The sequence below is a fragment of the Salvia hispanica genome, chromosome 5 (genome assembly GCF_029641045.1).
Source record: "Salvia hispanica isolate PSC_SH4W2 chromosome 5, Shi_PSC_v1, whole genome shotgun sequence".
NCBI lineage: Eukaryota > Viridiplantae > Streptophyta > Magnoliopsida > Lamiales > Lamiaceae > Salvia > Salvia hispanica.
In genome coordinates, this window is record NC_142696.1 from 20401431 (window position 1) to 20425385 (window position 23955).

At 37.9% G+C, this 23955-nt stretch overlaps 1 protein-coding gene and 1 pseudogene across 1 annotated transcript; both read left to right on the forward strand.

Moving 5' to 3' along the window:
• Positions 1-787: 787 nt before the first annotated feature.
• On the forward strand, positions 788-2380 carry LOC125186725 (small ribosomal subunit protein uS10y-like). The gene is made up of 4 exons (XM_048083161.2): positions 788-945; positions 1018-1152; positions 1605-1718; positions 2154-2380. Exons 2-4 carry the CDS (start codon positions 1041-1043, stop codon positions 2294-2296), a joined length of 369 nt encoding a protein of 122 aa, XP_047939118.1. The 5' UTR covers positions 788-945; positions 1018-1040; the 3' UTR covers positions 2297-2380.
• Positions 2381-20480: 18100 nt separating this feature from the next.
• Positions 20481-21712, forward strand: LOC125186445 (protein EXORDIUM-like 3 pseudogene; annotated as a pseudogene).
• The last annotated feature ends 2243 nt before the right edge of the window (positions 21713-23955 follow it).

The following is a 23955-nucleotide window of genomic DNA, read 5'->3' on the forward strand; positions in this document are numbered from 1 at the left end:
ATAGCATGTGCATATCCAACTCATCTTTACAGTTTTCCAAGAAAGCTAACACAAATTAAAAGACAGTTTAAAAAACAAGCTACTTTAAAGTTTCAAACAAGAACAATGGGAGGATCATAAAATGCAGATTGATGAAACATCCTAACCCGGGTGGCCCTTCAACCACATCTCAAGGAATTGAAAGTTTAAACTAAATCATTTTAGTTGAAAATCAAAATTATGTAGGGTAGTAGGCATGCTGAACAAAACATGATTCTAACATTCTAAGAGATTCATTAAAGCTGAACAAAATGAGAAAGTGATTGTTAGTTCTAGACAAATAAACTTAAGCAGTTATGAAATGAAAGAAATACTATTTCCAGACGGGTGGCAGCTTCTTAGTCTTCTTGTAGCTCCACCAAAATCAACCAGTCCTTCCGGATAGCCACTGCTTTCTTGATCAAGTGGATTTAAGGAACCCGTATTTCATTTTCCCCCCTTTTTATCTATACTTTTCTTATCACTACCCCTTCCGGCTCATGTATCACAGATGCCTTCTTTTTATAATGGATTGTCGCACCAAATCATATACTACTTGTTTGGTTTTATTCATGTTAATTTGTTTATGTAATGCTTTTTTATGATTTGAATGCCAATTGCACCAACCAAACCTCGAATATCCAGACTACACATATTTCGCAAGAGGTAGAATGATCAAAATATGAATATTTTATATGGACACGTAAACCCATCAGATTAAAAGATGATAAGTGAAACAGGCGTTCTGTTGAATTTACAAAACAGAAGCCCATCATAATAAGAGATAAATTAATAAAAAAATAAAATAAAATAGAAGCCCATTATATCAAACCCTAGATTTATAAACACACCCAACACTTAATCTCGCCTCAGTTTGGAGCAGTCGACACTTTCCTCCGCCTCCCGCCGTCGCGCTCCATTCCTCAGGTACGGATCTCATCGGCCGTGTTAATTGAATGTGATGCTATCTCCAAAGGTTTAATTTTCTCCTTCTGCCAGAACAAAGAAGCCCCGAGTGAATTATGGCGTTTGCAGCGATGAAACCAACAAAGCTAGGGCTAGAGGAGCCCCAGGAGCAGGTTCACAAGATCCGGATTACTCTTTCTTCCAAGAACGTGAAGAATTTGGAGAAAGGTACACTTATTTTGTTGCAATTCTTAATTTTTGTGTATACTGCTCTGTTTCAACGATGATGGCATATTCAATTTGTTACTTTTCGTATGTATTCACTAATGTAGAGATCATTTGTTTAATTATATGCGTTACTAGTGCTTAATGCTATAGATAGGAATTCGGTGGATAAAGGTTTGATTTTTTATTTATTTATGCATTATAGATGGTCAGAATTGAAACCATGAACTCGGTCTCTTTTCTAGAGGTGAAGTCCACTGATTTACTAAAAGTTTGTCTATTGTGTTATTTTTGGTGTGCTATGTATTTGTAATTTACTATGGAAACTGAACTCTTAGCTTCATAAATCTTATTAGTGTGTCTATGAGTTTATATATCTTGTTTCATCAGTGAAGACTTTTTGCTCTAATAATTGATACTCCTACAATTCCATTGATGATGAGTGGTGCTTACAGTGTGTGCCGACCTAGTACGTGGTGCCAAGGACAAGAGGCTCAGAGTCAAGGGACCAGTGAGGATGCCCACTAAGGTTCTCAAGATTACTACTAGGAAGTCTCCCTGTGGTGAAGGTAAAAACTTTGTTCCCGTTGTCTTGAATTTCTGTTGAATGCATAATTTCACTTGGAATTTGAGTGTTTATTTTGGCCCTTTAGGAATATCCTTTGACGTTCTCATTTTTTTGGGTTTTAGGCTTTGTATAATGTGGACAGCTCTCCATTTTCTCATTTTAATCCTCTAAAATTAGATCATAACCTTGAGTGAATCTTTTCATGAAATCAAATTTTGTTAGTCCTGTAATTCTTATTCTAGCAATGTGACTTTCTTCACTTTGTAATGATTACACAATCTATACTTTACTTTTCAATAGTGCAAATTGGATGATTTTACTTTCCATTGGAATATTTGAATCACTTTCCTGTGAGGTCCTTGTGAACTGTGGTTAGTGATTGAAATATAGTATATATCTTGATATGATGGGCTAACTCTTAATTTTGTTTATTTAGGTACCAACACCTTTGATAGGTTTGAGCTTAGGGTTCACAAGCGAGTGATCGACCTTTTCAGCTCCCCTGATGTCGTGAAGCAGATTACCTCAATTACCATTGAACCTGGTGTAGAGGTTGAGGTTACAATAGCAGATTCTTAGATATTTTGTTTGCCTATTTCTGCTTTTTGTCATTATTTTTCGAACCAGAAATTCTTGAGGAGATATAATGGGGCAAGTTTGTCATACGTGTTCTTTTAGCTGTTTGCAATTTTGAATTACCAAGACTGCTTTATTATTTTGAGTACTTTTCAATTGTTGAGATATTGACTTCAGTTAATGTGACAGCACTGGAAACTAGTTGATTTTGGGACCTGTTTCATGTCCTTGTTGAAATCTTGTCTAGTAATCTTGTACTGCCTCTGTCGCATGAGACTACACTCTTTTCTTTCTAGTCTGACTCACAAGAGTTCAGGTTTGGAAAATCTACTCTTTTCTTTTATGTCTGTCTCACAAGAGTTTAGTTTTGGAAAATCTAGAGTTTAGTTTTGAAAAATCTTTTCTTTCTAATGAGGTGTGACTCATTCTCCACCCTCCAATAACAATACTTTGATATTATTTTCTTTTTATTTCTCTTAGTTTATCAATTGTGCATTAAAACGTGTGTTCAACTAAAATTGCATTATCTAATGGTCCAAAAAGTGTGAAATGAAGTTTGAATTCTGAAATATTTAGCGTGCATATGTTTTATACTTAATCTACATTCAGGTTGATGAGTTTATGTCGATTGGAAATCTGAATGGATCATATAATTAAAATCGTCAACCAAGGATCATATCATATCTTCTTCTGTGTCTAGGGGGCATTGATGTTTCATTCTTTGTTGATGTATCAGTACCTATGCTACTCATTGTCTTTAACTGCTTAACATGACGTCCAGGGTAAATATTCGGTCACAAAGGAATTCCTAAACTTTTAACATCAAAGTTTGATTAAAAAAACAAAGAATTTTTCTAGCTATATCTGTTGAAAACTCGAAAGTGCCCTCACACGTTTAAATTTGGTTTGTAGACAACATATTCCAGTGTTATATGAATAATTTTGATAAAAGAATTAGTCTGTTATTTCTTGCAACTTGCCAAAATCTACTATCAATAAAATTATACCGCGGGTCCCTCTTCTTGCAGTGAATGGGCTGCAAGGTCTAGGAACTCGATAACCAGGAAAGATCACGGTCTTTGGACTCAACTTCAGTCCACTATCAAAGAAAATAATACCTCAACCCACTACACTGTAACTAGCATAGAGAAGTAAGGGTCGAACCGACAGAGACAGACGGACGCGAGTGAGAGTTAAAAGGACCTTGGACTGGTTTGGCTGCTGCCACACGATTTTGGGTTGAGAACCTAACTACTAGACTCGGAAATGCAATTGATCTATTCTAACAGCTAGACCTAGGAAAAGGAAAACATAACGAAGGCATGCATGACGAAAACAGAGATGTAAACAAATCAACACTTCGGCAACGAAATTTACCAAACCTAGTGAATAACTTCCCTAAAATGCCTAGATAGATGAAGAACAGACCGTGGGGACCATTTCCTAAAACAACAAATGTACAGATGAAAAGCTACAAATAAGTAACAATGCATTTAACTAACATCCATCTTCATATCTTGAACTGATTAAATGCATAAATACAAAGAGAACAAAGCAACAACCCATATTAAAACAGAACATGACGATTCGGTCATCGGAAAAACACAGATCACCGGAAAATACTCAGATCTACAGTAGCTAGACGAGGTAAACTAAAAACAGTAACTAAAACTCATAACCATGCAGAATTCAATAGATCTAGCACCGGATGCTTCATCCGCTCCGGATCCAAGCCATCCACAACAAACCACAACAAATTCCATCTCCGATCACTCCGATCTAACCAAATTCAACCGATCAACTACTATTCCAACACGATCATGTTAGAGTTTGTATACTAAAAATCACCTTTCGAGTGATTGAATACTGTTAAAACTCTTATTTTATTTTCCAAATGAATAAACAGATTATTTTGTCATAATGTTGTTATGTTTTACATTTAATGGATATTTATTACTCCATCCGTCCCGGCTAAGATGACACATTGCTTAGCCGGCATGGGATTTTAGGAGTTATTAGTTAAAGTGTTTAATTGGAGAGAGAGAAGGTGGGTGGAAGTATTAAAGTATAGAGATAAAGAAAGATGAATATTTTAATAGGAGTGAGAAAAAGTGGTTGAGTGTATTAATTGAAGAGAGAAAGTTACCAAAAAAGGAAATGTGTCATCTTAGTTGGGACAGACTAAAAAGGAAAACGTGTCATTTTAAGCGGGACGGGGGGAGTACATGTTTAAATGTATAAGTAACTTAACAAAGTCTAAGTCTTTGTTTTAGTAGACCGGTTGTGGGCGTAGTTCAATTTAAGGTAACACGGTCAGTTATGAACAAAGAAAAAGAAGAATTTCACAACCTAGATAGGCTTAGACTACCTATCGTGAAAGGTTGCAATGTCAGTCCGATTATTTCTAAGCCTTACTGAAATAAGATGACGTTGGTGTGGTATAGCACTGAATTGGATCTAATAGCGAGACATGTCTTTATGCTATCTACTAAAAGACGAGGTCTCGTAAATTATTGTTTCTTAATCAATGTACGTTAGCATTGAGTAAACAGTATTGATTATGCACTACTTTGACTTACCAAATGGTGCGGGTTTGTCGCAACCCAATAAGCCTGGTATATTGGGTATTGGTGATTAATATCTAGCGGTGCTAGGATTGCTATTATGTTGAATCGTGCGCGAGGTGAGTCTCGTTTGATAACATCCTCAAGAGGAGCTTGAAATAAGGTTTTATTATTCGGAACCTATCTAGTTGGAGTTTGATTACTCTATGAATAATAAATAAGAATTTGTTGTTGAGTCCACTCTTGGAATTAATAAGATATTAATTAATTAAGTCCATAGCAGACGATAATTAATTAATGGATGTTTCTATCTTAAGTGCGGGAAAGAAATATCAAGCAATGGAAACCCGGATTACTTATAATTTCGGATTTGGATGGGGAGTGCAATATTATTTTTGTAGTGGCTACTCGTAATATTCTAATTATAAGCTTATATTAAATTGTGGTTCAATTTAATTAGTAAAAAGCTAATTGGAGGAGCCCATATCCAAAACCTTCCATAGATCCATGTCTGGACCCAATATGTGACTTAATATAAATAGGAGAATAAAGGAGACAGAAAATACACTTATTTTCTTCCAATATTTTTCGCCCCTCTCTCTTCTCTGTAGAGGAACGATTTTTCCTCTCCTCCGTGGGGAAGGTGAGATCAGACCACCCTGATATCAGTTTACAGTTCGGGAACCAGACAGAAGATCCGTGGTTTAGTACTGAAGATCTTCACGTGGAGAAGGAAGCGCTAGCTATCTTCGATTCTTTGGAGAATCATCAAGGTAAAATAGCTAAACCGTAGAAAAGCATGTTTTAGGTTTTAATTAATTTAAAGCATGATTTATTTGAGTTATGAGCATGATACATGTGATAATTGCGCGAATAGAATTTGTCTAAATAATCTGCTAAATAGATCAGGATTATTATGTAATCGATTTATGAGAACGCTTCCGCTGCCAACACCTTCAGATCCAACTTCAACAAAACAAAATCAAGTGCGAAAAGCATCCAAGGTATGGTAAAGCAACAATCGAAGCAAACATAGAACGAAAACAGAGAATAAACTTCCATAGCTAAACGATTAAGAATTCAACAACGATTCGACCAACGAAGACTCGGGGAATTCCAAAGCAGAAATTAAAACTTAAAGCAGTAAATTGTTTCTTCGCCTCACGTGGAGATGGTGGTACACAACAGCAGATCAAAACACGAACCCCGACCCCATGAATTTCCGGTATCCCTCCAAGTGTGTGTAGAAGTGTACGAAAATGAGCTAAGAGCAAAAGTGAGATGATGATGATCCATGTATGTTGCGTGCTCTTATTTATAGACGTGGAGGTGATTTTCTAGAATCTTCTTGAATTCCCCTATTTGCCCTTCATCTAGTAATCCCCTATGTCTGGGAATTTCTTCCTTTTCTGCTCATTTTCTCGCCAAACTCCTTCACCTGGTGACTCCCTTCATTTCTTCCCGGATCTGGCGATTTCCTCTACACACCTGGCTTAAAAGCTTTGTTAGACTCAGAAATTCAACGAATTTAATCCCATAACCAATGCATGAAATTAGCCTTATCATTTACATTAAATTCAAATTTATAAGAATAAATATTATCTAATATAGAGTACTTTTTTTTACTACAAAAATTTGAAATTGAGTTTGTTTTAGTGTAAACTCAAATAGGGAGTATATTTTATTTAAAAATAAAAAATAAAATTAATTTTGAAGTATATTGAAAGTAATTACCTACTCCATTTTGGATTTTAGAGTATCTCGGAGACGGTCTTAGTACTCACTGTCCTTAATAAAAATACTCCACTGTCTTACCTGAGTTTTTCAATTTTATGGAACGAGGAAATGTTAATTATTGGAGAGAAGAGACGCCACCCCTTACTATGGATAGGCCCCATTTTTTTCAGTCTTTTTGCAGTTGTAATTATAGAGTTCACCGCCTATCACTCCAATATTCCACAACACAATATCATTTTCTTCTGTAATGTACTACTACTATCATATACTCACTCGGTCACTCCCCATTCTCCTGTGTTTCCCCTAATACGTTTATATTTTTCTTCATTTTCTCATATTTCCAAATTCTAATGAACATGAGATAAAAAAGAATGTGAGAACTACTAAAAAGTAATATGCCCTCCGATCCTAAAATAGTTGAGCCATTTCTTTTAGGCGCGAGATTTAGGAAATTAATTTGTTAAAATTTAAAGTGGAGAGATGAAAGTAAGAGAGAGTAAAGTAAGAGATGAAAGAAAATTTTTATAAAAAAAGAAATGACTGAATTAAAAAAAAAATACGACCTATTTAACTAACTTGGGAAGAAGGGAGCACTGCCAATCAAATACTATTATTTTAAGAAGATATATATTAATTTATAAATATCTATATGGAATGCTTAATAGTAGTAGTAAATATTATTCTGTCCTATTGAAATAGGGCGCGAGAATGTTAAGTAATGATTAATCTTTTAGTCCCACAATAAAAATTATGTTATGTCATTTTGGTCCATCTCATAAAAAAAGTCACACTCCATTTTTACTATGATAAATAGGTTTCACATTTCACTGACTCACTTCACTCATATTTTATTATAAAATCAATATAAAAAAGTGGTCTTATTTTCTATTAATTTTTCTAATCTATAGTAGTATTCTCTACAATTCTTAAAACTCATGCCCATAATAAAAGGGACTCCTATTTTGGGACGGAGAGACTAGTTTATATCAAAATTTAATCAATAAAATATGAGAAAGTGAAAATGAGATCTTTAATCATATTATGTAATACTAATAGATTTGTTAATTTGATTTGATTTTGAAAACTTGCTATTATTTCAACAAGAAGAGATCTTTTCTTATATAACTGCACTCATGCTCCCCTGCGTGATATGTGCGACCGGGCTCGAATCAAACTTGACGTGACTTAGTCTGATTCTTTACAGTAATTATTTTATTAAAACAATCATTTTTGAACAACTTTTACTTTTACAATGGTCCCTTTTAATCATCAGATGAATTATCACTTTTCACTTTTGACATACTAGCAGCTAGCTAGTAGTACTACTTTTATAGTAGTATTATTAATCATGACAATACTTACTTACACATCAATATTTTTATCAATAGATCAATTATTTTAATGTATGCATACAATATTTTTTCTTAAAGCTAATAGTTAGTGAGAGATAGCTAGCACAAATTATTGTCTTTTTAAACCCTTCGTTTCTAATGGTATAGTTGTAACTAAAGAGAACACAAGTTAAGTGAAATAGGTGTATCGCATAGTAAATACCATGCTTAACTTATTATAGTATTGAAATGAAATGATAAAATTTGATTCAAATTAAATAGCGTCTATTCTTGAAATTTCAATTTGGGATGAATGAATAATAAAGTTAGGCAATTTAATTGGAAATGCAAATACCCCATATTGAAAAAGTGAAGAAAAAAAATCCACTAATAAATACATCCACACAACTGTTGAAAACCAACTCTGCCCCCACCATGGGGCACCCTGTTTGTTTTTAGTAAGTCAATATTTTTGATAGATATATAAAATACTCTAATCCAAAAAGTTATGAACAATAAATTTCATTGTAAAGACCAACAACGCAACAAGAAAACAAACTTCAAGGTTCACAAAATCATGGGCATCCACAATATTTCAACCAAACAACAGACACAACAAACACACAAAGAGACAGAAGGGGAAGAAAAAAATTAGAAACAAGCCAACAAAAATTATTTTTCCTTGAACTCTTAGTTGGGTTTGAAATATTACAACTTTATTTCTTATATTCTAAAATAAACATAATTAATTAGTCAATTTATAGCACCGAAGTGCTCACAAGGATGAGGTTAAAGCCATCCACATCCTTATCTCTTATTCATCTCTTAACCATCTCATCTCTTCATTATTTATGAGCTCCACTGTACTTTTCACCTCATCTCTTAACTAAGAGACAACACATGCATCCCTTCATCTCTTAACCATCTCATCCCTTAACTATTCAGTCAATTTCATTTTTTATTTTTATTTCCAACTCAATTAATAAAAATAGTAAAACACACTTTATTAAATAAAAGAAAGTTACAATTTAAAATCATAAAAAAATAAAAAATACATAATTTAAAATACTAGAAATTAAAAATTGCACACTTAAATTCAAAATCTCAAAACTCAAATCATAAAAAAATGGAGGCAAAGAAGCAGAAGAAGGAGTTCTCTAGTGAAGATCATTTGTAGGAATGATTTGGTATTTATAGAAGTGATTGGAGGCTTCAAAAAAATTGAAAAAAAATTAAAAATTTGAAAAAAAACGGCTATAAACAGCTAGTATAATTTTTGGGATTTTTTTAATTTTTATTTTAATTTTTGAATTTTTTTTTGAAAAAAAACAAAAAAAAAATAATTTTAATGGATATAAACGACGCCCACTCGCGGGCGTCACGGACGAATGGGAGAGCACCACGTCGCCACGAGACAGCTCACGAACCTCCTCTTCCGGAAGAGATAAGAGGCGAGATAGAGATGAGATAGGGACGAGACGGAGCTTGCATCACTGTCTCAATGTCGTCTCGTCTCGGAGAGACGAGATTGAGACAGCGACGAGATGCGCTGCGGATGCCCTAAGACATCCACATCTCAATGAATATGAAACACTTAGAGCATCCACATCCACGCTCTTACCAAGAGCACGGATGTGGGCCCGAACCCACCTTTATTTATTTTTATTTCCATGCTCTTCCGCAAGAGCACAACACCCACATCCATGTTCTTCCGTAAAATCATGCTCTTGCACTATTCGAGGATTCCACCATTCTATTATTCAATTTAAATACTTCAATTATTAAAAATATTATAAAAGTTGTTGCATAATTGATTAATCTTGTTGCTTCCTAATTGAAGACACAAGAACATGCTTGTATATATAGGCTACAAAATTAGGAATTGTAACCACAAACTTAAACCTATCTATCTTAAGTAAAAATTGACATTTGATGAGAAAGATTGACTGATATCACTACTATTTGATGTAAAAAAAATCAAATTTTTTTTTAAATAAAGTTCGAAAAACAGCTATATTTTTTGGAATCCGATTTTTTTTTTCCAAATTATTTTCAATATTTTATGAATTTTAAAAAAAATTAACAGAATAAAAACACGTACGTATTCTTGCTGACGGCAAGAGGACCGTTGGAGATGCTCTTAGCTTAGAACAAATATTATAAGAAAGCTAGCAAAGTTAGCCTCGATTTCATAGGGAAATAGATGAATTATTTAAATTGGGTATAAAGTTGACATTAAATTTAAATCTGTTGCATGTGTGTGGTCCAGACTGAAAATAGGAGTTTAATGGATAAAAAGATATGGGCTGCTCATAAAGTAGTTCAGTATTGAATGGGTATGTGATACTGATACCAATCTCCCGATAAATAAATAAGGGATTGCCGTTCATTCAACTATACAATTCAACTTTAAATATGGTCGCATAAATTAGTATTCGAATGCATGCCGAGAATATAGGTAAGTGGAGACTGTGATTTTATAGATTTTTACTAGAATAGAAAGAGAGTCCATTTTAGAAAGTTTAACAAATTTATGAACATGGCTACACTTTATTTATAAGTTGTTTATAAACTTTTTTTTATGAAAATTTAACAAATTGATGTAGATGGCTAAACACCACCAAAGTGCATGTGTACATGCAGTGTACTAACTAACGATAAAATAAGGTGTCTCGCAATAATAGTTTTTGTGTATATTTCACACATGTGACTAATAATAGTACTGTACGTATTTCATATTGCGAATCTCATCTAATTTATCGTGCATAAAATTATACAGTACAAAATTTGTATAATACTACTACTACTACTACATATTAAAAAGTTAAGGAAAGTGTGAATTTCCTTTTGTTTTTTCATGCACGAATTCATGTCTAGTCCGTTGAGTAAAATTTACTAATACTATACTAGTAATAAATAACAAAAATTAAAATAAATAAAGTTTAAATTCTCTCTTAAATAATGGAAGAATGCATGAGAAAGAGAAAACAAATCCTAACTATTTTGGTATTCATCGAAGTCACACTCTAAATATATAATCAGTGAACTACAAAAATGGTACAAAAATGGTCCTTGGACTATAAATCTCGCTCATAGTCCCTAGATTTTAACAATATCGCTAGACATCTCTGGACTAAGGGTTTATCTCGAAAATAGTCCATTTCATTGTTTTCGGTAAAAAATACTCTTTTGGGGGTTTTGGGGGGTTTGGTCTTTTTACACTTTTAACATTTTAAATCTGATATTATTTCAGTTATATACTAAATATGATATTATTTCAAAATTATCATTCGTCTTCCCTTTTGTCACCCTTCACTTTATTTCTTTATTTCAATATTAGATTTAATTTTATAAAATTAAATTTTAAATTTTAATTTTTAAATATCAATAAATTTTTTAATTAAAACTATTAACTCATGGACACTATAAATATTGATTAAAACTAAATTTTTGTTATTTAATATAATATTCAGCTGAATTGAAGAAGTACAGAAAATAACATTAAACATGATGAAAAAATAAGAGCTATTCTATTTAGCCTTCGTTCGGTTATTATAATTGTTTGTGATTGAATATTGTGAAGTTAGACTAAAAATTTGATCTTACTAAAATTTTTTATATAGGATTGTTTTTGTTGAATTTTTTTAGTAAATTTTGATTGTTTTCAAATTAATAAACGAAAATTATATTAGTCTTACATTAGATGAATATTTATTTCAGAATAAATCGTGTTATATGATCTAAATATTGATTAAAACTAAGGCGTTGTCATCAGGGGCGAATCCACATGTATTTGTAGTGGGGCAACTGCCCATGTTAAAAAATGTTCATCTATACTAATTTTTCTTTAAATTTGAATATTTGTTTGAGTTCCTTCTTAAATGCCCCTTCTCAATTATTCAATTATTTGCTTAGGTATATTTTTGCCCCTCTTGAGTTTAATTCCTGGTTCCGCCCCTGGTTGTCATACCTTATTGATTAAATATTAGACACCACCAAATATTGATTATGACTATTAATTTTTGTTATTTAATAATTTTTATAATTAAAATTTTTTATTGATATTTAAAAATTGAAATTTAAAATTTAATTTTATAAAATTAAATCTAATTTTGAAATAAAGAAACAAAGTGAATGATGACGAAAGGGAAGAAGAATGATAATTTTGAAATAATATCAGATTTAGTGAAGTACATAACTGAAATAATATCAGATTTTAAATCTTAAAAGTGTAAAAAGATCAAATTGCCCAAATCCCCCAAAACCCCCCAAAAGGGTATTTTTGACCGAAAACATTGAAAAAGAACCATTTTCGAGATAAATCCTTAGTCCAGAGATGTCTGGCGATATTTTTAAAGTCCAAAGACTATACGCGAGATAAACCCATAGTCCATGGACCATTTTTGCAGTTTACTCTATGAATAAACATCTTTATGTATTGGCTAACTAATGTCAAGCGTGAAGGCAATAAACTGAAGTAAAAGACATAACTTAGAGCATCTCTATCCGTGCTTTTATTTTAAGAGTATGGAGATGGGTCCAGACCCACTTTTTCTCCTTGTTCTTAGCTAAGAGCACAACACCCACATCCGTGCTCTTAGCTAAGGACAAGCTCAAGGGTCCTACTATTCTATTATTCAATTTAACTACTTCAATTACTAAAAACATTTCTACAATATAAAACTACATTAAAAATATAAAAATTACATAATTAAATCCTAAAAAATAAAAATTACATAATTAAAATCCTAAAAAATAAAAATACATAATTAAAATCTTACAAATTAAAAATTACATAATTAAAGACTAAAAAATACTCCCGTGGAAGTCTAGTCTTCTATCCATTGTTCTCTTGAGACCCCGGATCATTCCCACATGTGTTGCAAGTTGGTCGGGAGTCATGTTAGACGTATCGTTCATATAGAGTTGACCCAAGAGGGCCCACAGCGAGTTGTACGGGGGTGGAGGAGGCACAAAGGGAGCTGGAGCTGGGGCGGGGCGGATGGAGTCGGGGCGCGACGGCGGGTGGCCGTCGCCTTCTTCCTTCCTTGCGGCCAGCGGGAACTGCTCGGGCCAGCGTCGGGGCTACCCAAGTTAGTTCCGACAAGTTGGGTAGCCACATCATCGGATGCGCCGTTGGATAGGGCTACCGACCTCGACCGTTTGCTAAAGGAGCTGGAGGAGGATGCTACTACGCCGCCCCTATACTTCGGATGTTGGTGCCCCTCCTGCCAACGATTGAGGTACTTGAACGGTTTCAACTCCATGCGTTGGTAGGTCGCCAAGGCGGCACTGATGATGTCGAGCTCGCTCGTGCCGCTACCCGCCGACCGTTCTTCCTGGAGGTAATACCCCTGGAACTTACCGATTGCGTCGTTGCATCTGAAGATGCAATTGCGCACCATACTATCATTGCGATAGATGGTTCCCCCCGGACGGGTTTCATTGTAAAGACGAGTGATGCGCCACCAATACGTTTCCCCGGTTTGGTTCGTGCCAACTTCCGGATCTTCAAAGACTGCCAAGTAGGCTTTGAACATCGCCATCATCTCACCCGGTGTGTACGGGGTGCAGGTGCCACGATTAGGAGGAGTAGGAGTAGGAGTAGGAATAGAAGTAGGAGTAGGAGGGCGGTAGCCACCCGGAACTTGCGAACCTTGGGTTTGAGGAGGGGCCGAAAATTGTGTTTTCGGACTAGGGAATGAGTCGGAGTCGAACCAATCGTGGTTCCAACCATGATTGACGGAGGGGTGATCGCCGGAGCCGGATATTGTGTAGTGTGGTGGAAATTTAGATGAGAGAATATGAGAAAAAAGATGAGAGAATCTAGATGATAGAATAGATGAGAATGTGATTTTTTTTGTGTTGAAGTGGGGATATTTATAGATGAAAATGTGAATTTTGGGAAAAAAAAAATTGAAAAAAAAATTAAAAGTGGGTAGAAAACGGATATAATTTTTTGGAAAGTGGGAAAATATTTTTTTTATTTAAAAACATTTTTTTTAAATTAATTTCGAATATAAAAAAAAATAAAAATTTTGAATATGCCAACGGCTAAGCCGTTGGCCAATCAGACAGCGCCACGTAAGGGTGCTCAGCGGCACGGATATGCTCTTATTTAAGAGCAGTGCCGAGCCGCTGGCACGGACGGACGGCTTGCAGCGGCGGACGAGCTCGTCCTTACCGCTGGCACGCACGGACGGGCGGCGTTTTTGCAACCGCTGCGGATGCTCTTATAGTACTAAATGTTACCACCTCCGTCCCTGAAAGTTTGTCACAATTTACCATTTCGGTCTGCCCCTGAAAGTTTGTCACATTTTACTTTTTACCGTTTTTGATAGTGGACTTCATATTCTACTAACCCATTTCTACTCATATTTTATTATAAAACTAATACTTTAAAAGTAGGATCCACATCCCACCAACTTTTTCAACTCCCTTTTCATTACCTTTCTTAAAAGCTGATAATTAAAAATACTCCTAAGCATTTTCCTACAGGTCGAAACTATTTGCCCTCGAATTAGATGTTACTTCATCCCCAAAAGAATTAGAGCATCCGCAATGGTCGGCTAGCGACCGGCTAGCCGATTCGTCGCACTGGCCGATCGGCTAGCCGAACCATTGCAGTCGGCCAGCGCAAAATCGGCGAGCGGATCGGCGTGGGCTCGCCGATCGCTCGTCACTGGCCGAAACGCTAGCCGATCGGCTAGCCGCCATTGTGGAGGCCCGATCAGCCAGCGCCGATTTTCGATTTTTTTTTTTTTAAATCATATATAAACGCGATTTTCGTTTCATTTTCATTTGCACCACTTGTTTTAACGAGTTTTCTCTCTCTCTAACTTTCTGTTCAAGAGCATCATCGAGCGATGGATCACGCGGGTGGTAGCGGTAGCGGTAGTGGTGGGGATCCTGAGGAGTACGAACGGAGGATGAACGAGGCTATGGAGGCCTACATGAACCGCGGGATGGAGCGGTACATGCGTATGGTGGAACAGCAGGCGATACCTCGCCCTCCACGAGTTGTCCACCTCCGAGCAGTGATTGATCGGGATCACGCTGCTGCACATCAGCGGCTGTACGACGACTACTTTTCAGAGAACCCGCGGTTTCCCGCCAACATGTTCCGGCGGCGTTTCAGGATGCGCAGGGAGTTGTTTATGCGCATCGTTAGGGCATTGGAGCGTCAATATATGTGTTTCCGCTTCAGGCACGATGCGGCTGGCAGACCCGGCCACACCCCTATCCAAAAGTGCACGGCGGCAATCAGGCAGTTGGCCTACGGAGGCGCGGCAGACATGTGGGATGAGTACCTCCACATCGGTGAGTCGTCAGCCCTGAAATGTCTGAAGGAGTTCTGTGGGGGCGTGATCAGCATTTTCGGTGAGCAGTACCTTCGAAGCCCTACTCCCGAAGATTGTCAGAATTTGATGCAGATGCACGGGGAGAAGCATGGGTTCCCCGGGATGTTAGGCAGCATAGACTGTATGCATTGGGAGTGGAAGAACTGTCCGACTGCCTGGAAGGGGGCCTACACGACCGGCTACAAGTCAAAGAACCCCACGATAATCCTCGAGGCCGTAGCTGATTACCGGCTGTGGATCTGGCATGCGTATTTTGGGGTAGCCGGGTCGAACAACGACCTCAACGTCCTGAACTCGTCTCCCCTCTTCAACGAGAAGTGCCAGGGCGTCGGTCCAGCCGTCTCATTCATGGTCAACGGCAACCGGCATGATATGGGCTACTACTTGGCGGATGGGATATACCCTCGGTGGCCGGTCTTTGTGAAGACGATCTGACAAACAAGTGATGAAAAGAAGGCCTACTTTGCGCAACGACAGGAGTCGGCGCGCAAGGACGTGGAGCGCGCATTTGGTGTGCTCCAGTCTCGATGGGCGGCAATCAAGGGCCCAACGCGTTTGTGGGATGTCGGATGCGTTTCCGAGATAATGTACGCCTGCATTATCCTGCACAACATGATCGTCGAAGACGAAGGCGTACAACTGACTAGTTGGGTCAGTGACGATGAAGCCGGTCCAAGCCACGGAACGGCCACCCCTAGTGTACGACAGGGGGTACCCCTCGATGAAGCCGGCCGACTCAAGGAATTTGCCAGTATGCGCCAAGTGGATGCTCATATTCAACTCCAAAAGGATATAATTGAAGAGTTGTGGGCACGGAGGACTGCACGACGATAGTTTTTTTTCTTTATTATGCATGTATTTTTTTTTAATCTATGTAACTTTTTTAAATGCAATTAATGAATTTTCCCGTACACGTGTCTAAATTTAATTCCGTATTTTAATCGTAATTTTAATTCCGTAAATGTAGTATATTTTGAATTGTTTTTATTGCGGCTGGCCTATGGCTGGCCTAAATCTGACGTGGCAGGTGGTTTTTTTAGTGTTGCTGACGTGACAGAGGAGAGAATGACTGGCGTATGGCTGGCCTATGCACCATTGCGGATGCTCTTACTACCTCCAGAAAAAGGCATCAAAAATTTAAAATGCACCTTGCGACGCTGAAGTTCAGCACTGGATTTGTGTTTAGCATTAAAAATGCATATTTCACAAATAAAACCAATTCAGTGGAACATGAAAAACAATCTCATACCCATTATTTCAATTCAATTTATAGAAATCTAATTCCAGTTCAATTTCAATTTCAATTTCATATATCAAATGGATTCTAATTTCTAAGTGTTGATCCACAATCACAGTAGAATTTCAATTGCATATACCAAATCTACCATTCTTATACGAGTGTGTATTCCCACGAAAATTAAAGCAAATAAAATTAGTAAAATTAAGAATTTGATGAAGGGGCATGGACAAATTAAAGAGTGACAAGTGTAGGTGCATAGCATGAGTATATGGTATGCTCCCCATACTTAGAAGGGTACTTTTGTTTTGGAGTTCAAAAGATAAACACCCTTGGTCCACTTAACAAAAGAATATTTATTCGCCCAAAATAATCCTTCATTTATACCCCCCTTCCAAATTTCATCTTACCTTTTCTTCTTTATTTTTTTTTGAAGGGGACCCCTCCACCTCCATTCCTCAATACATAAACATTTTGATTTATCAAACAGTTGATTATGTCTTATGCATGCTCATATACAAATTCTTTTTTAGATATACAATATTGGGTTGGCAAAAAGTTGGCTCGGATTGATCCGAGGCGTGAATAAAAACCACCAGACTTGTTTTTGTCGACTCAAATAAAATCATACAAATTGAATTGCATTTCCAATACTAGTTCATACTTAGGTATCAAGGGGGACATAATCGAGAAGGAAAGTGACTTATGTTTCGATCAAAAACTTTAATTTTTTATTGTTCAATCTAAAATAAATGATATAATAATTAACTAAAAATCATCTTTCGCCCTTACCAAGTTGATCATCTGAGCACCGAAAGCTGGAAATCGGAGAATGCATATGGGTAAAATTGCAAAGAAAAAGGAACATGAATGATTGTCGGAAAATAATGATTGCATAAATAGTATAGGTAGAAAAAAAAATTGAATAAGAACACCTAAAAGTAAAATAGATCTTAACTAGTTGAATTTAAAGTGACAGTTACAAATTTATTTTTGGAATGCATCACTCGAAAGCGTCATGTTTCTTAAAATTAAAACACAACTATTTCTAATTTATTAAACATCTCATAAAATTTAATATTGAAAAATAAATGCTCTACTTTATATTTGTATGTAAAAAATATAAGTGGGGATTTGGATTTTGTGCCAGGGGATGTGTCACACAAAATTTAATATAGTATTATATAGAAAAAATTAATATTTTAATATTATAATTTAAAAATAAATTATTTGAATACGTGTAACAGCACAGTAAAGGCTCTACCAACATTTTATCTGCTACTATACATGAGAAAATATTTAGTGGTCTAAGCATATCACATGGCAATATAAGAGCATCTCTAATGTCGGCTAGCCAACCGGCTAGCCGATTCGCGTCGCTAGCCGATCGGCTAGCCAAATCATTGCAGCAGGCCAGCCCGAAATCGGCGAAAAAAGCGGCGTGGGCTAGCTGATCGCCTAGCGCTGGCCGCCATTGTGGCGTGCCGATCGGCCAGCGCCTTTTTTCGTTTTTTTTTTTTTTTTGAAAACCTATATAAACGCGGTTTTAGTTTCATTTTCATTTGCACCACTTGTTTTAACGAGTTTTCTCTCTCTCTAAATTTTTGTACAAGAGCATCATCGAGCGATGAGTAACGCGGGTGGTAGTAGTGGTGGTAGTGGTGGGGATGCCGAGGAGTACGAACGGAGGATGAACGAGGCTATGGAGGCCTACATGAACCGCGAGATGAAGCGGTACATGCGTAGGGTGGAACAACAGGCGATACCTCGCCCTCCACGGGTTGTCCACCGCCGAGCAGTGATTGATCGGGATCACGTAGCTGCACATCAGCGGCTATATGACGACTACTTTTCAGAGAACCCGCGGTTTCCCGCAAACATGTTCAGGCGGCGTTTTAGAATGCGCAGGAAGTTGTTTATGCGTATCGTCGACGCTTTGGAGCGTCGATATCTGTATTTCCGCTTCAGGCACGATGCGGTTGGCAGACCCGGCCACACCCCTATTCAAAAGTGCACGGCGGCAATCAGGCAGTTGGCCTACAGAGACGCGGCAGACATGTGGGATGAGTACCTCCACATCGGTGAGACGACTGCTCTGGAATGTCTGAAGTTTTTCTGTCAGGGCGTGATAAACATTTTCGGTGAGGAGTACCTTCGAAGCCCTATTCCCCAAGATTGTCAGAATTTGATGCAGATGCACGGGGAGCAGCATGGGTTCCCCGGGATGTTAGGCAGCATAGATTGTATGCATTGGGAGTGGAAGAACTGTCCGACTGCCTGGAAGGGGGCCTACACGACCGGCTACAAGGGAAAGAATCCCACGATGATCCTCGAGGCCGTAGCTGATTACCGACTGTGGATCTGGCATGCGTATTTTGGGGTAGCCGGGTCGAACAACGACCTCAACGTCTTCAACTCGTCACCCCTCTTCAACGAGAAGTGTCAGGGTATCGGTCCAGCCGTCTCATTTGTGGCCAACGGCAACCAGCATGATATGGGCTACTACTTGGCGGATGGGATATACCCTAGGTGGCCTGTCTTTGTGAAGACGATCAGACACGCAAGTGATGAAAGGAAGGCCTACTTTGCGGACAGGTAGGAGTCGGCGCGCAAGGACGTGGAGCGCGCATTTGGTGTGCTCCAGTCTCGATGGGCGGCAATTAAGGGTCCAACGCGTTTGTGGGATGCCGAATGCGTTTCCCAAATAATGTACGCCTGCATTATCATGCACAACATGATCGTCGAAGACGAAGTCGTACAACTGACTAGTTGGGCCAATGACGATGAAGCCAGTCCAAGCCACGGAACGGCCACCCCTAGCGTACGACGTGGGGTACCTCTCTATGAAGTCGGCCGCCTCAAGGAATATGCCGACATGCGCCAAGTGGATGCTCATATTCAACTCCAAAAGGATATAATTGAAGAGTTGTGGGCACGGAGGACTGCACGCTGATAGTTTTTTTTCTTTATTATGTAATTTTTTTTATCTATGTACCTTTTTTTAAATGCAATTAATGAATTTTCCCGTACATGTCTCGTAAATTTAATTCCGTAATTTAATCATAATTTTAATTCCGTAAGTGTAGTATTTCTTGAATTATTTTTATTGCGGCTGGCCTATGGCTGACCTAAATCTGATGTGGCAGGTGAATTTTTAGTGCTGCTGACGTGGCAGGGAGAGAGAGTGATTGGCCTATGGCTGGCCTATTTGCATTGGAGATGCTCTAACATGGTCCTGTCCATGGCTCCATGCGAACCTCTCAACTCCTCAATAAGCTCACTACTTAGCTCGAACTTCGTTTTTTTCATATATTCATGAGACACAACGTAGCGTACTAAAATGAGTTCATAAAACCGTAAAACACTTTAAAATTACATAAAACCAAAGAAAAATAATAAATTACTTCATAAATACTATTCCATCCATTCCATATTAATTGAGTAATTTTTTTTTGAAAAGTTTTAATATAATTGAGTCATTTCCATTTTTAGCAAAAATTAACCCTCTCTATTATTTTATTTTCTCTTATTACTTTATTCAGTGTCTATGTAACACACTATTCTTAATCACCATACTAAAATAAAATGTCTCAATTAATAAGGAACGGAGCCACGGAGAGAATATCAAGAACTCAGATTCATTAATAAAGAGGCTCTCACGTTATCGTCTCGTACGATTAATAAAAGGATGTGTCTGCTAATCGTACTTTCTTCTTAGAATAGTTGCATGCAAAATTAAACTGCTATAATAACATTTCATCTACTTGAACCTAAAATCAGGCAGTACAGTACGATAGGCTAAAGATATTTAATTATACACCCTTTTTTTTATTATAAAAAGAAAAAATAAATTAAAAATTTTAGTATAGAATAAATAACCTGTTTTTACGACAAAAATCAAAACAAAATTGATTCCTTGAGTGTGCGCCCCACAACCTCACCTACACTTTTAAAAATCCATCTGGCTTCCATTACATTTCAACACAATTCCAATTTCCATCTTCAAAAAAATATCCTCACTCACTCACTCACTCACTCACTCACTCATTCACCAATGGCGGCGGCGGTGCTAATGCTACCCTTGTTTTTCATCCTCTGTTTCTTCACCGCCCCCGTCATCTCGTGGCGGCCGTGGCCCGATTCCCCGCGCAACGCCACCGCGGCTGTGTTCGAGGGGTCGAAGAAATACGAGGGGTCGTCGGAATTGGTGAAGATGAAGTACCACATGGGCCCCGTGCTCAGCGGCAACATCACCGTCTACCCCATCTGGTACGGCAGCTGGCGCACCCCCCAGAAGCGCATCATCCGCGAGTTCATCTCGTCCATCTCCGCCCCCGCGTCCCGCCCCCCCTCCGTGGCCTCGTGGTGGCGCACCGTCCAGCAGTACACCGACCAGACCGGGTCCAACATCTCCCGCTCCGTCCGCATCGGCGGCGAGAAGAGCGACCGCTTCTACGGCCACGGCAAGTCCCTCACGCGCCTCTCCGTGCAGTCCCTCATCAAGTCCGCCGTCTCCGCCTCCACGCGCCCCCTCCCCATCAACCCCCGCGGCGGCCTCTACCTCCTGCTGACGTCAGATGACGTCTACGTCCAGGACTTCTGCAACAACGTCTGCGGCTTCCACTACTTCACCTTCCCCTCCATCGTCGGCTACACGCTCCCCTACGCCTGGGTCGGAAACTCCGCCAAGCTCTGCCCCGGCATCTGCGCCTACCCCTTCTCCGTCCCCAAATACATTCCCAATCTCAAGCCCGTCAAGTCCCCCAACGGCGACGTCGGAGTTGACGGAATGATTAGCGTCATTGCGCACGAGATAGCCGAGGTCGCCACCAACCCCTTAGTTAACGCCTGGTACGCGGGTGGCGACCCCGTCTTCCCGGTGGAGATTGCGGATTTGTGCGAGGGCATTTACGGAACTGGGGGCGGCGGCTCCTACACGGGCCAGATGATGAACGACGGACAGGGCGCCACGTATAATATGAACGGCATCCGACGCCGCTTTTTGGTCCAGTGGGTTTGGAACCATCTCCTTAGTTACTGCACTGGCCCTAATGCCCTTGATCACTAAATTAATCACATCTCATTTCTCTCTATGGGAGGGCACGTGTACTATTTTTCTTTTTCTTTAAATTACATTGCTATATTTTGGATGCTTGATTATTAATCACAAATTACTTGTGACTTCTCTACTTCTATATTCAAGGCCGACATAATTAAATATACATGTGTGTATAGGTATATCAACAAATTTAGCAAATAAATGCAAATTTTTTGGAAGTAGATAAACAATATTTTGTGGAGGCATTAACTCCCACGTCGACTAGTGTTTATTTTAGGTGTGTTGGGAAACAATTCACTGAGTGAGTGGTTAATTTCAATCAATATAGTGGAGTATAGTAGGAATATATTATAGTAGTACTAGTTTGATGTGTATATGGTTATAAGAAATTTGAAATTTTGAAATGAGGAAAAAGGGCAAAGGGAAAGCGACATAATTTCTAATGAAAATGCTTTAATTATGTGAAAGTGAAACATGTTGCGGACTTGGATGGAGGTGGAAATCCACGTCATTAGCATTGATTGGTTGGCAGAGTAGCTATGCATAATAATGTTGATTGTTGAGTGGCTGAATTGCCGTTTCCGCTCATCCGGCCGTGATAGCCGGACCGGACGGTGGGTGATGAACCGCGTTCTTATTCTCTGTTTCGGCTATATGCACCATTCTTTATTTTCTTAAATAACTGCATTCAATGTATATAGAAAAATTTCAAATCCACTCAAGTTTGAAATGTAGCACCCTCTTAAATTTAATTTTCGTGTTTTTTCATTTTCGACCCTTTTTCTGTCTTTTGTATCAATCCACGCGGAGGAAAACTCATTTAATTGCTAGACAAAAGATTTTTAAAGAGGGTTGATTTTTTAGGATCTAAATCTACAACACTCAAACAAATTGGACTTCATTAGAGCATCTCTCCAAGTGGAGAATACTTGAAAGAAGGTATATAAAAAAGTATATCATTTATATACCTCCTCAAAAAATTAAATATATCCTTTTAAAAAGAAATATACTTAAAAAAAATATATATAAAAAGGTACATGATTTTTTAAACATAAAATAATAGTACAAAATGCATTAAAAAAACATAAAGTGTGATACCTTCTTAAATATCTTCTCCCTTGGAGAAGGGGTTTTCATGAAAAGATGACAAATATGGTAGTTATAAGATTTTACCTATCCATTGATGGGGAGGTAAAGATACCTCTTCAAAATGAGAAAAGGTATAATACCTTCTCAAATAATTCTCCCATTGGAGAATGATTTTTCATGAAAAAAGGTAAATATGGTAGTTATATTAGTTTATCTCTTCCATTGGAGATGCGCTAAGAGCGCATCTCCAAGGGGAGAAGGTATGTAGAAAAAGTATATCATCTATATACCTCATCAAAAAGTGAAATATACCCTTCCAAAAAGAAATATACTCCAAAGGAAAAAGGTATATAGAAAGGTAAATGATTTTTAAACATAAAATAATAATATAAAATGCATTAAAAAATATAAAGTGTGATACCTTCTCAAATATCTTCTCCCTTGGAGAAGGGGTTTTCATGAAAAGATGGCAAATATGGTAGTTATAAGATTTTACCTCTCCATTGATGAGGAGGTAAAGATACCTCTTCAAAATGGGAAAAAGTATAATACATTCTCAAATATCTCTCCCTAGGAGAATGATTTTTTATGAAAAAAGGTAAATATGGTAGTTATATTAGTTTACCTCTCCATTTACCTCTTCCCTTGGAGATGCTCTTAGAAGATGAAAATATAGGAAACAAGCATTGCTTTCTAGTACTAGTAGTTTCTCCTAGAGGTGCCCACGGTTCTGGAACAGGCAGTTACGGTTCGGAACTGCCGGTTCCGGTTTTGGAAATTGCCGAACCAGAACCGAACCGCGAAGGTGTTTTGCGGTTACGGTCGGTTCCGAACCGACGATTTTTTTACGGTTTTTCACGGTTCCGAATTGCCGATTTTTTGCAGTTCTGGCTTGGTTTCACAGTTTTCCGGCGATTTTTTGCGGTTCCGGTTTGGAACCGTCCGCAACCAGCGGTTTCGGCTCGAAATCTTTTGAACTTGAACCGAACTACGATTCAAAAATCGACGGTTTCGGTTCGAGTAAATTCTCACGGTTTCGATTCGTAACCGTAATAGACGATTACAGTTTCGATGTTAACTGCCGGTTTGATAAACCTTGGATAGGTCTAGTTTCTCCTCCGATTCATGAATAGAGAAATGTGGTTTATTAACTCGGTTTAATCCTAGCTGTGATGCAGCTTTGAAATTATACTATAGTACTATATGCATTGAAACGCATCCATTCCTACTCTTTATGCCATGTTTATGGGGTCTATCCCACCTTGGGATTTGAGCCATTCACCC

What these genes read in the sequence shown, in the direction of transcription:
- LOC125186725 (XM_048083161.2), top strand. Translation starts at nt 1,041, where the DNA reads ATGGCGTTTGCAGCGATGAAACCAACAAAGCTAGGGCTAGAGGAGCCC. An exon ending in CGTGAAGAATTTGGAGAAAG is followed by an intron (nt 1,153 to 1,604) that starts GTACACTTATTT and finishes TGGTGCTTACAG; the next exon opens with TGTGTGCCGACCTAGTACGT. An exon ending in GAAGTCTCCCTGTGGTGAAG is followed by an intron (nt 1,719 to 2,153) that starts GTAAAAACTTTG and finishes TTGTTTATTTAG; the next exon opens with GTACCAACACCTTTGATAGG.